Source organism: Petaurus breviceps, unplaced genomic scaffold (genome assembly GCF_028583685.1).
Source record: "Petaurus breviceps papuanus isolate PSGF00001 unplaced genomic scaffold, PetGlider_PUasm1.0 186, whole genome shotgun sequence".
NCBI lineage: Eukaryota > Metazoa > Chordata > Mammalia > Diprotodontia > Petauridae > Petaurus > Petaurus breviceps.
The window spans coordinates 48,639,039-48,652,480 of record NW_027185798.1 but is presented as its reverse complement, the minus strand read 5'-3'; the positions used below and the strand labels follow the sequence as shown (position 1 = coordinate 48,652,480).

Below are 13,442 nucleotides of genomic sequence, written 5' to 3'. Positions count from 1 at the left end.
AGCAGATAGCGCGTCCTCATGATTTTCTCTCTCCTGCCCCCCCTAAATGAGACGCTCCTTGAAGACAGGTCATACATAGCTTATACCTTCTGTACTAGGTACTAGATGACACATGTATTCTAGAGACAAGGAACTCAAAGTAGCAGAGCACATTAGCAGATAGCTAATAAATAGGAAGGTACAAAAAATTCCATACATCGGAGGTCAGGTTCTTGCTAACATATGGTTTGGGGAAGGACAACCATTAAGGAAAGTTTCATACAAGAGGTGGCTTCTGACTTGGGTTTTAAAGGACAGGTAAAAATTTAATCAACCAACAAGAATATATTAAGCATTTACTTTGTGCCAGGCCTTGTGCAACGAGCTAGGGATGCAAAAAATAAATAAATAAATAAACAGTGGCTGCCCTCAAGGAGCTAACTTCTGTTGGTAAAGATGAAGAGGTAAGACATTCAAGGAATAAGGTTATAAGTAAAAAAAAAAAAAAACATAGAAGACACAGAGTATAAGTGGGGACAGAAAGCAATTCAAATGGATTAGAAAATGTACTTCTTTTATATTTTCCATATCCCTTCAAAGCTCAGGGTTGACCAGGTAAACATGCACAAAGTAATTCAAATATTCTAGCACTACAAATAAGACCATCAGAAATCAAATCCAGAGTTTATCATCAAGGGGCTAGTTTGCACAATGCATATTTTAATGCTGTGTCTGGTGCTTTAAGTACTCAGTCTTGTTTGGATCTAGATCTAGAGCCATAATGCACTTGAGAGGCCATCTAGTCTAACTCCTTCATTTCACAAATGAGGAAACTGAGGCTAAGAGAGGTTAAGTGATCTGCCCAAGTGAGTGAGCAGAGAAGATTTGAACCCAAGTCCTCTGACTCTAATCAGTGCTCTATTATACATTATTTGCTCAAGGAATTTGCAATGGGGGAGGGAGTAAGTTGGATCAACCCAGATATGATATGCATATCTAAAAATAAAGTTGAGGGGAAAAAATGATGAACTACATTTAAAAATATGATATTTACATGACTGTGATTACCAGGTATAAAACAGGGCTTAGCAGTGATTTAAAACATGTTATTTTCCCTTTAATTCCTACTAATTTAGACAGGAAAAAAATCTTTTAAATTAATACCACAGAACACCTGTCAGATTAATACTCACAATTCTATGCATGTTATCAAATCAAATCCAAGGAGGCAAGGATCTTTTTCCACCACAGAGCCATGGTATAATGTAATAGTTAAAGGTCTCTCCCTGGGGTCTAAATAGTCTCCAGCACCTGTATGTAACTTATAACTGTAAAAGCATTATTTTAAGAGTGACTAAAAAAGCTCAAAGTCTGATGCTCATAATCACTAACAGTCAAAGGTCCACCAGGCATTCAAGATGAAGGAACTTTATTCCCAAAGAACTAATCATAATAAACCTGACTTTAGAATCAAACTATAGCACAAATTACAAAAACTCTAAAGGCAGAAAATAAAAGGTAGTTAATGGAATAAAAACCATCCTTATTATGCCATAGCACTCCTTGGCCTACAGATAAAATAACAGATAACCACATCCTCCCTAGAAAATAGGCTTTTAGTACTGGTATTGCAAAAGACCTGAAATTTAAAAGTACAAAAGTATCAATAGGCAAAAGGCAATTTCTTTTTAGCACGGTAGAGGATTATCATGATCTGAAGGACTAGCAATCACAAGACTTTACATTTATGAATAGATATCTAATTTCAAAGTTTTTTACCCTAAGAACATCCCTAGCATTTATTATATTAGGAAAGTAAGATGTATACAGGCAAAATGAACTGAGATATTTAAAATAAGAGACATCTCAGTTACAAAGAGTAGCATTTATTAAACTGCTTTCTATAGAAACTTATCTGGATATAGTGGTCCTAAAAAAAATTTGATGCCAGCAACATTTTACTCTAAAACAGTTAATATGAAATTCTGTGTAAGATTGTGTATGACATGTTACTACTAAAAAGATAACTGAATAGAATTCAATAAATTGAAAAAAAAACTGAAATTTTAATTCTCTACTTTGCTCTAAAATTTACCCAACTTCCTCTTATTTGGGGGGCTCTTTTATCCCCACTCCAAGATCAGCATTTATGGATTCCACTGGTATTTCAAGCCCTAAAGAGTATTCAGTCACCAAATTATTTTGTGAAAATAGAACCACAAACTGCTTAATTTTTTTAAAAGCAGAAACTAAGGCTTCAAATAAACTGTGTATGGCGCTACAACTCCCATATGGGTTCTCTGTCAATCAATACAGATTAAAGTACTTTCTCATCCAGTGTGGTTCTTGTCTACTTTCCAAAAATCATGCAAGGAAGAGAAGCACATGCTGGAAACCTATATATCAGCAAATATCGTTTTCATAACTACAAATTATAGTCTACTTTAAAGAGTGCATGTCACCCAAATTATAAAATACTGATCAAGTCATCCTGTCATAAATATCATATTTTATGATTGATTCATCTCTTTTTGTATTCATACATGTGCCTGACTACTAACTGCTCTTCTCACAAAGTGTCAAAAGAAATAGCTGCAGCCATTTTATCACACACTACACCAACGTGGTATTCCATGACTCATAGGCATTACAGCATCATTTGGAGAATAATGGAGTTAAAAGTAAGAAATAGTTAGTGATCAACAAAAGTGCTACATACTTTGTCAGATACAATCTAGTCTATTCTTTTTCCTAAATAGTTTTAAGCCTGGTTCACAGTTCATCTGTAGACTCCATGCAAAATGCATGTACAGATGGGACCAACTCATTGGGCACTCCTCCCACACAATCTGGGGGACATGCACTCTTCTCTATTTGCTATTTCCTGTATAGACTGCTAGGCTGAGATTGATCTCTTTAACGTGATCATGGATTTCGATAGGGTATATCTAATAGGGTTCTGGAACTTAAATCAAATACAACATTATTTGTAAGCAGGACCATCTAAAAACCTATTTGGACTTTATACACAGGATTCAATCAAGGATATTAGCAAATTATCTGTACTAATTATGTCTCCTACCTTATACTGCGTTTATTTATATTTAACTGATATTTATATAGTCATTTAAAGTTCACACGGGGCTTTATATACATTAACTCATTTGACAATGATTATCAGATGAGATCATTAAATAAAATGTCTGCAGTTTCATCTGCAAATCTTAGATGATTTTAACACATATACAGGAAATGTCTTATTTGAGTACCTTTAAAGTTCTATTTTCTTCCAAGGCAAATATTTTCTTTGGTTTTTGTTTTGCAATCAACTCTAGAGTGTTGATTTATGATTTTGTATTCCCAATATTTCAGTCATTTGGATGTTTGAAGATGTGGTACAACTGGAAAAACCTGTCAACACCTATCTTTTCCTCATGAAAATATGACATAAGTTTCAACAATACAAAATTATATAATAAACTGACTCACAGGGCAAATACCTTTTAGCACCATGCATTGTCATTTACAATGACAAAAAAAAAGAATATAATTAAATAAGAGAAAAATGGACTTGCAATCAAGAATGATCCAATTCGGGGCAGCCAGGTGGCGCAGTGAGTAAGAGCACCCCGGCCCCAGAGTCAAGAGACCTGGGATCGATTCCAGGCTCAGATACTTAACACCCACACAAAATAACTGGCCGTGTAACCTTGCTCAAGTTACTGGTTACCTTACTCAAGCCCTGATTGCTTTAAAAAAAAAAAAAAGAATGATCTAATTCACTAAGGGTCGTCTTAATGGCATGGGAACAGTAATTTCACGTTTCTGTCATGACTTTCACACAAATAAAACAAGGTGGTTTTCCATCCCCTTTTTAAAAATACAATCCAACTAAACCCAATACAGAGATTTAACCACCAAGAAAAAAAATCATCTTATTCACTGATCTTGAGTAAGGAAATCTTCCCAATCTTTTCAAGTTCGATATTTACAAAATTAAACTTAATCATGGTAATTCTGATATTCAGTGATCTAAAAGTAAAGACTCTAAAAAAAATTCTCAAGTACAATATTACATGTTCTGTGTTAATATGTTCTTGTCAATATCCAGTCCAGCAAGCACCTCAATGGATTCATGATATTTTAGCCTCCATAAGAGCTTACAGTTGGCACATCCCAAATCTGCAACCTATAAATAAAATGGAAAAGACAGCAATCATATACTATCTCAAAAGGTATTTTTGTGAGATATCTTATCACAAAAATATGCTCAAGCCTGAATTGAGGAAATTCCTGGAAATAAAAACAGAATAAATACATGTAAAGGCAGCATGATGGAGGGGATAGAGCTAAAAGTAAAGCCAGGTGTGGAAGATATCTCCCTTGCTCTGATACCAACTGTGTGACAATAGGCAAGTTGAGTCCCAGACAACTACTATAGATCTACCAGTTCTTCCCTCCACGGAAACAGATCACAATTCTGGACCACCACTCTCCTAAGAAACAACACAGCCTATTTTACTATAAGCACCTTAACCTAATGAAGTCAAATAATTTTTTTAAACTGGGAAGATAAAAAAGATTTTGTTTCTTTTATTTCAATGCATGCCTTAGAAAACATTTCCTTGGTGTTATGGAGTGCCTTCTTGAGAGAAATTTCTGTAACAACAAAAAGATGTTAGTAGTAAAATAACGTGCTTGAGCTTTCCACACCTACAGAATGTATATACTTATTCTGTAGAGTATAACTTTAAAATACTATAGATAGTTTCTTAAGTAGAAACCTATCCTTCCTATTGTAAAATACTATGTCTCACAGTAATGGCTTTTGCATGTCTTCAGAAATATCTAATTTAAAGGAATACAAATCAGCCAAGAATTATAAAAGAGCCATAGCATCAATTGAGCGAAGCCTAACCCCAAAAGGTATCATATACCCTTAAGACCACACTATAACCTACAACATTCAAAGAAATCTGACTGTCCCTTTCAAAGATGAAATACAAATTTTGTCAATGGCTGTAATGTACCAATTGTACTCCTAATTCCTTCAAATGGAAAAAAAACACACAATTTATAAGCAGCTTCCACAAAGTAGTTTTCTCCACAAGATACAGACAGTTAGGAGCAGGAGTAATGCTAGGTCCTAAACTCCCTACTCTTTGATGATACCTAAAAGCTCCTTTTTTATATATTGATACCTGAAAATGAAGATTAACTTTAGAATAAAATCCTAGAAAAGATGCTTATACTGATACTTTTCATCACCTTCTTCTACTCACTTCTCACCTCACCACCTGAGTAAATTTGTTTTCTCCAAGATTACCAAGAAGCTCATCTTTCTTCACCTCAGTGTTAGTACTCCCCACTCCCAAAACTCTCTCTTGCTTGTGTTTTCATGAACATTGCTCTCCTGGTTTTTTTCTTACCTGACTATGCCTAAGTCTCCTTTATCTTCCACCTCCTTCTCATGCATTTCTTAGGTGCTCTTCTTCACTACTGTCAAAACTCATATAGAAACTGGGGCCAGTAAATTAGACATAAGGATCCCTGCGGACTGCATATTGATTTGGTCTTAAAATATAATATTACCTATGTCTCATATTTTTATTTGTTAAAATTTTCCCAATTACATTTTAATCTGGTTCTGGCCTCACTCAGAGGTCAGTGTGACCTGTGTTTGACATTTCTGTTTTGTTTTTTTTTTCATTCTTCATACTCTTAGTGAGGATAGGGTGTCACGTTACCAAAATGTAATCATTTGCAGATGAATTCCAAATCTAGTCTGATGTCCCATAGGCATCTCAAATACATCGTGTTTTTTTTTACTTTTTTTCTCTTCCTAATTTTCCTATTTATGTAAAGGATATCACCATTCTCTTAGGAATTCAGGCTCTAACCTTTGGAATCATCCTTGATTCCTCCCTCTATTTCATACTCCACCCCATCCCATCCTTCCCATATCCTGTATGGTGCTAAGTCTTAATGATTTTAACTCAGCAACACCTGTTGTACCCCTCACCTTTTTTGCACACATACAGCCACTACCCTAATTCAGGCTCCTTGTGAAAGGCTAACTGAAACCCCCTCCCCACCCGGTTCTCTCTTTAGAATATGCATTACAAAATATCAAAAGGTCCTTGTTCTAATATGAATGAGAAATCTTTATTAGTTTTTAATGTTCAATTCTAAAACAATGTCCAGCACTGAAATCTTTTTTAAAAATCATTCTTAGGCTTAATCAGGTTAAAGGGAAATGCTTCATTAGCCTAGGAAGAACTCTTTCCTGAAATGATTAGTATCATTATCAGACTAGGAGAAAGAAAAAGGTTTTAACTAATTCATTTAACAAAAATATTTCATGAGTTTACCTTTGACCATGATCAAAGAAGAGCCCCTAGGAAAGTGCTGTTAAAGAGATAATAACCCATTTTTAGAAAAAAGAGCCGGCAGTGTGTGTGGTAAATTTAAGTAACTTTCAAATAGTCAAGTTCTGTTTGACCAAGCAAAACGCTGACTGAACTTTGCTGTTGTTGACTGAATTTTCACCAAAAGTCTACAACTGTTTTTTATCTTGTTGCAGAATTTTGTCTGTTGGGAAATACCATATTAAATAGTGAGTGAAAAATGACTTGGGACTCTAAATGATCAGATGAATTTCTGTTCTTTTGGATTTTCTTCCTCTAAGCAGAGATATTTATAATTAAAATTCAATTAATATACTTTTCTTGCAGGCTGTGCCCAAAACCCAGAGTACAGTTTTCTTCCACACCCTCATCATTTTCTTACCTGTATTATTAAAATAGCTCCCAAATTGATTTCTTTGCTTCTAGGCACTCCCTTCTACAATTCATGGTGCAGAAAACTGACAAATTAATAATATTCCTGAACCACATCACTCCCCTAACTCAAGACTCTTCAGTGGCTCCCAAATGCCTCTAGGATGAAACACCAACTCCTCTCCATGGCATTTAGGCCCCTCACAATCACTATCAATGTTCCCTTTACACTCACATACTATACTCTAGCTAACTCGCCTATTTGTTATACACACACATTCCCCTTCCTGCCCCTATAAACTTCCCTCTGAAGGGCTCTCTCTTCACCGCTATTTCTTGGAATTCCTGACTCCCTTAAGACCTCAGCTCAGTTACCACTTCCTACCTGAGGTCTTTCTTAATGCCCCCAACATTGAAATTCTCACTGTCTCTCAAAAATATTACTTGGTATGTATTTTGCATTTACACATCTGTGGCCACATTGCTTTGTCCCAGTAGAATGTAAACTCCTCAAAGGCCACTATCTAGCACAGTTCCTGGCACATAGTGTACACAAAACAAATGCTTGCTGAACTGAACCAAAAGATCTGGAAATGCAGCTAAAAGAGGCATTAATTTCCTCAAGAAAGAGGACAAGGAGGTCCTGAACGAACAGAGAATCTGGGCAAAGTAAAGGAAAAAAGTTAGGTCACCAATTGTACAGACTGCACACACAGGTCCTAAGCCATGAATCCTACCTTAAGATACCTACTGAAAGTCCTATTTATCAGAAACAAAGCTGCATTTATCAGCTCTATATTCTTTCTAGACAAGTCAAATTCAACAAAAAAGTGAATGGAATTCTGATATAGCATTTGATCAAACGCAACAGGCCCTAATTCATGACAACAATTTTACCAGACAATGTCTATCAAATGTCTAATCCAATTCTAAATGCCATTAAGTGAAAATCTAATTTAATTTCTATTGGATAACATTTGGTTCAGTTAAATAAGCCTGCCAACTTAAGACATTCTCTAAATACAGGAGAATCAAGTTCATTAAACTTTAGCCAAACTCTCTGTGCTGAAACCACAACATAATCAACTCAAACCTTTTTATGCACCATTGTTCCAAGTGCAGCGCTAGGCCTGAGAAATACAAAGACAGAAAAAAACCATCATTCAGTTAAATATAACAGTGCTTTGTTTGGCTCCCCCATCTACTCATCCATTTTGGGGATATGTATGAAGAATGCTTTTTTTTATATGTTTGTACATACTGAAAACAATGAAATATCAACCAACCTTTTGGGGTTTGTGTTTCCGTACAAAATCTAAAACAAACTTATGCCGTTGTTCAGATAACGAAGGGGTGAATTTAATATTCTCCTTTACTTGAACTCCTTGAACATCTGAATCAACCATAATGTCACTCTAAAAATAAAAAAAAAGTTTCTTTAAATAATACCCAATTTTAACCTTTCCCCCAGATGAATCCCAATTAAGATAGTTAATTTTTTTTTAAAGCTAATTATCTCCTCAAATATGCCATTATTGGACAAGGTGCATTTTAAATGCACCTTTGGTACACCTTGTATTACACTTTCTCAACTACAGTGAAATCAGCTGGAAAAAAAAAGGGCCAGGATTTAAAATTAGAGGACAAGGGTTCAAATTCTGGCTCTGTTTTTCATGAACTATGTAATCTTACAAGTATCACCTAAACTCTCTGGGTCTCTGTTTTCTTCAAAGCAAGGGAGGTTAACCTCTAAAAAACGCTCCTTCTAGGGGGTGGCTAGGTGGCACAGTGAACAGAGTACTGACCCTGGAGTTTGGAGGCCCCGAGTTCAAATACTACCTCTGACACCAAATACTAGCTCTTAGGCAGGGCACTTAACCCCAATTGCCCTGCCCTCCCCCTCCGAAAAGCAAAAAAAAAAAAAAAAATTAGTTCTTTCTAGATCGAATTCCTGTTATATCACATTCTCTGAATTTTTTTAATACAAAAAATCCTAAAATAACATAATTAAGGTTCTGATAAGTATTAATTCTATCCCTGAGTGCCAACACACTATAAGTGTGTGGACATTAATGTATGCATGTGTTCGCATGCACATATGTATCTTCAAAAGATACCTTGAAACTTTTTTACAAGTTTCTTAAAATTCAATTTGTTGTTCTACTAGTTTCTAACCAAATGTTGCATCAGTCAATGCCCCCTTCCATACCACATTTTACATTTACCTGAATTGCAAGCCTAAATACAACAGATTTCACTAAATATGATAAGTTTTACTGAATTGTTTTCCCCGAATGTCCATATCAAGTTCAGTATTTTATCTAAATACACTCTCCTTCAACTCAAGGAGAGGATGCTATGGCAATGCCAACATTTTTAAATGTTATTTCTGAGTCAATGTACTTCAAAGAAACTTCAATGGACACCTAAGAGAACCGGGGATACAAAGGAAAAAGGCAAAAAATAGCCTCTGCCCTCCAGGAGTACACTGTCTAACAGCGTGCCAGCAAGTGCACACAGACTAGATAGACACAGTGGGAACGGGGTGGTGGCAGAGGGAAGGCACCCAGATCTAGGGGGAGGGCGTAAGGCTTTCTTGGAGAAGGGAGTGCAAACCACTCCCATGTCTTTGCCGAGAAAACCCCAGACGGAGTCAAGAAGCATTGGGTGCGATTAAAACGCCTCACAAAGATTAATGAACTAAAACAGTGCATCCGTTTCCTCCTGCACGCTGTTGGCTCTGGAAGGAGCCCGAAGGCTATCTATTCCAACGGCTCCATTTTACAGAGGAAGGAAATTAAGCGCAGTTTTCCAACTGCTTGCCGAAGGCACCTCCAAGTTCACATGCAAGTGTACATTAGACATTCTTAAAAACCTCTCTCAATCACGTCAGTCCGTTAGCTTAACTCTAACTTCTACCAACGACCATCATTTGGTACAGCTGCTACACGTTACGGAGCTACTTGTTACTACTATTAGTACGCCCAAGGGTAAGACTAGGCCGACCTGACAGCGCAAGTCCGCGCCGCCCTTCCTGGTCCACACCCAGGCTTCGGGCCTGCCTGACTCACGTGGGCCGTGCGGCGCCCCCACTCACCCTGGAGGCCTACGCAAAATGAACGGCAGGGTTTTCTTGCCCGCTGCCCCACCCGGCCAAGCCTGGAAGCTTTCCAATCCCCAGCAGACGACCAGCAGTCTCCCCCAAAGCCGGCCCTTCGAGCCAAGGAAGCTCAACCGCCCCCGCCTGCTCCCGCCACCCTACTTGCGGTTTCCTTCCTCCTCCGCTCCTGCTTCCGGTCTGGCTCAGAGGCCCTATAGCCTCGGTTTGACTCGAACTGGGCATGCCTACGTGGCGTAGCCAGCGAAGCCCCGCCCACTTGCCGCGGGGCGGGAGGGTATGAGTGAGGTGGCTGACTGCATGTGGACCGCGCAGGGTGACCCCTGGAGCTAGCCTAGTTGGTATATGGTAATGAGCTCGCCCTGGCCCACGTGCTTCTGAGCTGCTCTGGAAGGAGAGGCAGCTCTAACGAGGGCGGAGGGGCGGGCAAGGCAGACGCCTACAGATTGGCCTGTAAAAAAAGGTGGGCAAAGCCCCCTGTTCTGTTTTCACTTAGGCGACTAAATAGCGTTTCGTGAGCACCTCTGTGTGCTAAGCACTGGGGATACGAAGTATAAAAGAAAGGCAAAAAACAGCTCCTGCCCTCTAGAAGTACACTAATGGCGTGCCAGCCAGTGCATACAGACTAGATAGAGACAGGCGAACGGGGTGGTCGCAGAGGGAAGGCACCCAGCTCTACGAGAAGGCCGTAAGGCTTTCTTAGAGGAGGGCGGCCAGGTTAAGCCGGGAGGCGGAGATGAGGGGGAACATCCCAGCCTCGTTGCAACCTGATGAAATTCAGCAATCCTTTATTAAGTGCTTTCTATAGGGGGGAGATAAGAAATGAGGGATAATTTGTCTCTCTTCCCTGTGGAGCTAATAACGATAGTGTAGAGTTTTATAACCAGTTCAGGTTGTCCCCCCGCCCCATTTTCATGATTTAGCTCACAGCAAGCTAGAAAGATATATAGAATCAAAAAGAAGGGGTCTTGAGTCCTTTATAGTCCGGTGTATGTGAGGTTATGAGGAACCACAAATAAATAACCAATAAGCAAGTCAAGAGTTAGGGAGTGAAATGAAAACTGACTGCAATTTTGTTTCCTTAAGTACAGTGAATGTTCTGCTAACGACTTGAGGCAGCTGAGAAAAGAATGGGCAAAAGGCTCCACAGACCAACAGGACAGTTTTGAAAGTTGGATGTTGAATTTATATGTTTAAAAGGAAAAGAACTACATGAGGGATTCCCCATTTCATGCACAGCCCTCCCTTTTTCCACATTACATATGGAAATGCTAGTATTATTTGGTGTTTTAAGTTAAGAATAAAATGAAAATGGGGGGGATTCTTTACTGAAATATTTAGAAACTACTTTCCCTTATTTTTTTAAAGACCGCCTAGAGATCACATCCTAGGAGTTTGAAGATTGAACCTCTAACATTTCCAAATCAACCTTAAACTTCAGGGTATTAAGTTAAAGCCTCAAACCTAATGTCTGCTTGTAAAAATTAAGCCTTTAGAGGCCATCATTCTGATACATTCTCACTAAGATTGTATTTTTTATGATAGCCATGATTTATACTTTGGAACTTTTTTTTTTAACATTTCTAGTTGAAAATTAGGGTGAGTTCCTGTGAAGTTACTGCTAAGGCAGCTGAAATTGCAAAATATATCTGTAACATCTGGATTATTCAGACCACTTTTGCAAAGATTATTTTGGTGCTTTTTATAAAAACCAAAAGTTTTATTAAACATTAGAAATGTGGATGTCATTGGGCAAAGAAAAGTTTATTGAATAATATACTTAGAATACTGCACTGTAATTCCAATTTTAAGTTCTAATGACGAAACAAACATCTTACACTTCATAACCCATAGTAATTGCTCTGTCCAGCTTTTAGACTCCACACAATGGAAAGTAAAAGAATGCTAAATATATATATATTAGTAAGGAAATTATTACCATTTCAATCTTAAAAATAACTAAAGTTATCCCAAGGCACTATACCTGTTTTCATATTTCCCTTTAAAATAATGAGTTATTAATGAACTTAAAACACAGTATCGGTTTTCTCTCCTGCCGTGTTATCTCTGGAAGAAAACTTGGAGGCCATCTATTCCAACTACTTCATTTTAGGGAAGAAGAGAAATTAAGTAGAGTTTAGGCAACTTGCCTAAGGCAACTCCAAGTTCCTTTTCACAGAATAAGCTCACAAAAGTGGGAGGTCTCTAAAGGTACGTTTTGTAGTTTTATTTCAAAACTGTTTTCTATAGAGCGCGTGTATAGCCTTCATGCCAGATTTCGGTGCCAAAAAGGTTTAGGTTGCTCCTTCTCCTTCCCTCCACCCCCTCTCTGTAAGTATTAATCATCTTGGATATTTACAACTCCTGGTCGAGGAGGAGTCCTGTGGCACTGACCCTATCTTAGGCAAATAGTAAGTAGATCACCTGCAACAACCTTAATGATGCTCATTGGGGAAGCCACGTAACTCCCTTTTTCCGCTGAAGAATTACCTACTTAAGGTCTTAGGGCTAAAGAGAGACCTGTTACGTATTTTCCTTAAAGTCTGGATAGATCATTCTGATCACCTAAGGCTAGCTACTATGGATGCTGTTCTATCAGCCTCACCAGAGAGGCTGATTTGAGGTGTTCTTAAAGCGTTGCCCTGGAGAGCTTGGCTCAAATTTTCCTTAATGAGTTTGGGAAGAGAGTGAAACATACAGCTGCATTTTTTTTTTTTAATTGTGGTTCTTTTATGCAGGATGGAAGACTCCACCCCACCCCTTGTATCAGTGCCTGGTCACTTCTTAATTTGGTGAGAGCCTGAGAAAGGACTGAAAGAAAGAGGAAAACGCCAAAGAGAGACTAGCCATGTGAAGAAGGGTGGGGAAAGTGGCACTTTTCTGGGTATTACTTTCTTCACCTCTAAAACCAGAGTTTGGGACTAAATTATCTCTAAGGTCCAGCCTAGTTGCAGCATTTTATGAATCTCTGACTGTGACAGTAATGGAGGTGAAGTTAAAGCTGTTTGAAAACAGTAAAAGAAGTAACCCTTTGGAAGGGAAGCAAAGTATATGTTCCCTCTGTCCCCCACCCCGGGCGGTGTCTACATATATATTTTTGCAGTGTGCTCATCAGATAAAGTATTCATTTCTAAGGCATCCAGGGAAATGATTCAAATGTATAAGAGTAAGAGCTATTCTTCAATTAAACGGCCAAAGATTATGGACAGTTTTCAGAGGAAGAAATCCAGGCTATCAATAATCATATGAAAAAAATAATGCCCCACCATTAATAATTAGAGAAATGCAAAATTAAAACAACTGTAAGGTAACAGTCATATTGACAAAGTCGACAAAGAAAAAAAAAAGCTAAATGCTAGAGCAGCTGTGGGAGAACAGGTATATTAATGGACTATCGATAGAACTGTGAAGTGATCCAGCTGTTCTGGAAAGTAATTGGAACTATGCCCCCAAAGTTATTAAACTGTACAATACCTTGTGATTCAGCAATATTACTACTAGACCTTACCTCAAAGAGATCAAGTAGAGGAATAGGACCCATATGTAGAAGAGTATTTATACCAAGG

At 38.0% G+C, this 13,442-nt stretch overlaps 1 protein-coding gene across 1 annotated transcript in view; it reads right to left on the bottom strand.

Moving 5' to 3' along the window:
- HENMT1 (HEN methyltransferase 1) overlaps positions 1-10,146 on the bottom strand; it is a 31,773-nt gene extending 21,627 nt beyond the window's left edge. The window contains exons 1-4 of the mRNA XM_069090481.1: positions 10,021-10,146; positions 8,045-8,173; positions 4,056-4,168; positions 1,173-1,307 (exon numbers count right to left, since the gene is read on the bottom strand). Coding sequence (XP_068946582.1) covers positions 1,173-1,307; positions 4,056-4,168; positions 8,045-8,173; positions 10,021-10,101 — 458 coding nt within the window. The 5' untranslated portion in view covers positions 10,102-10,146. The remainder of the gene's footprint in view (positions 1-1,172; positions 1,308-4,055; positions 4,169-8,044; positions 8,174-10,020) is intronic.
- Positions 10,147-13,442: the final 3,296 nt, after the last annotated feature.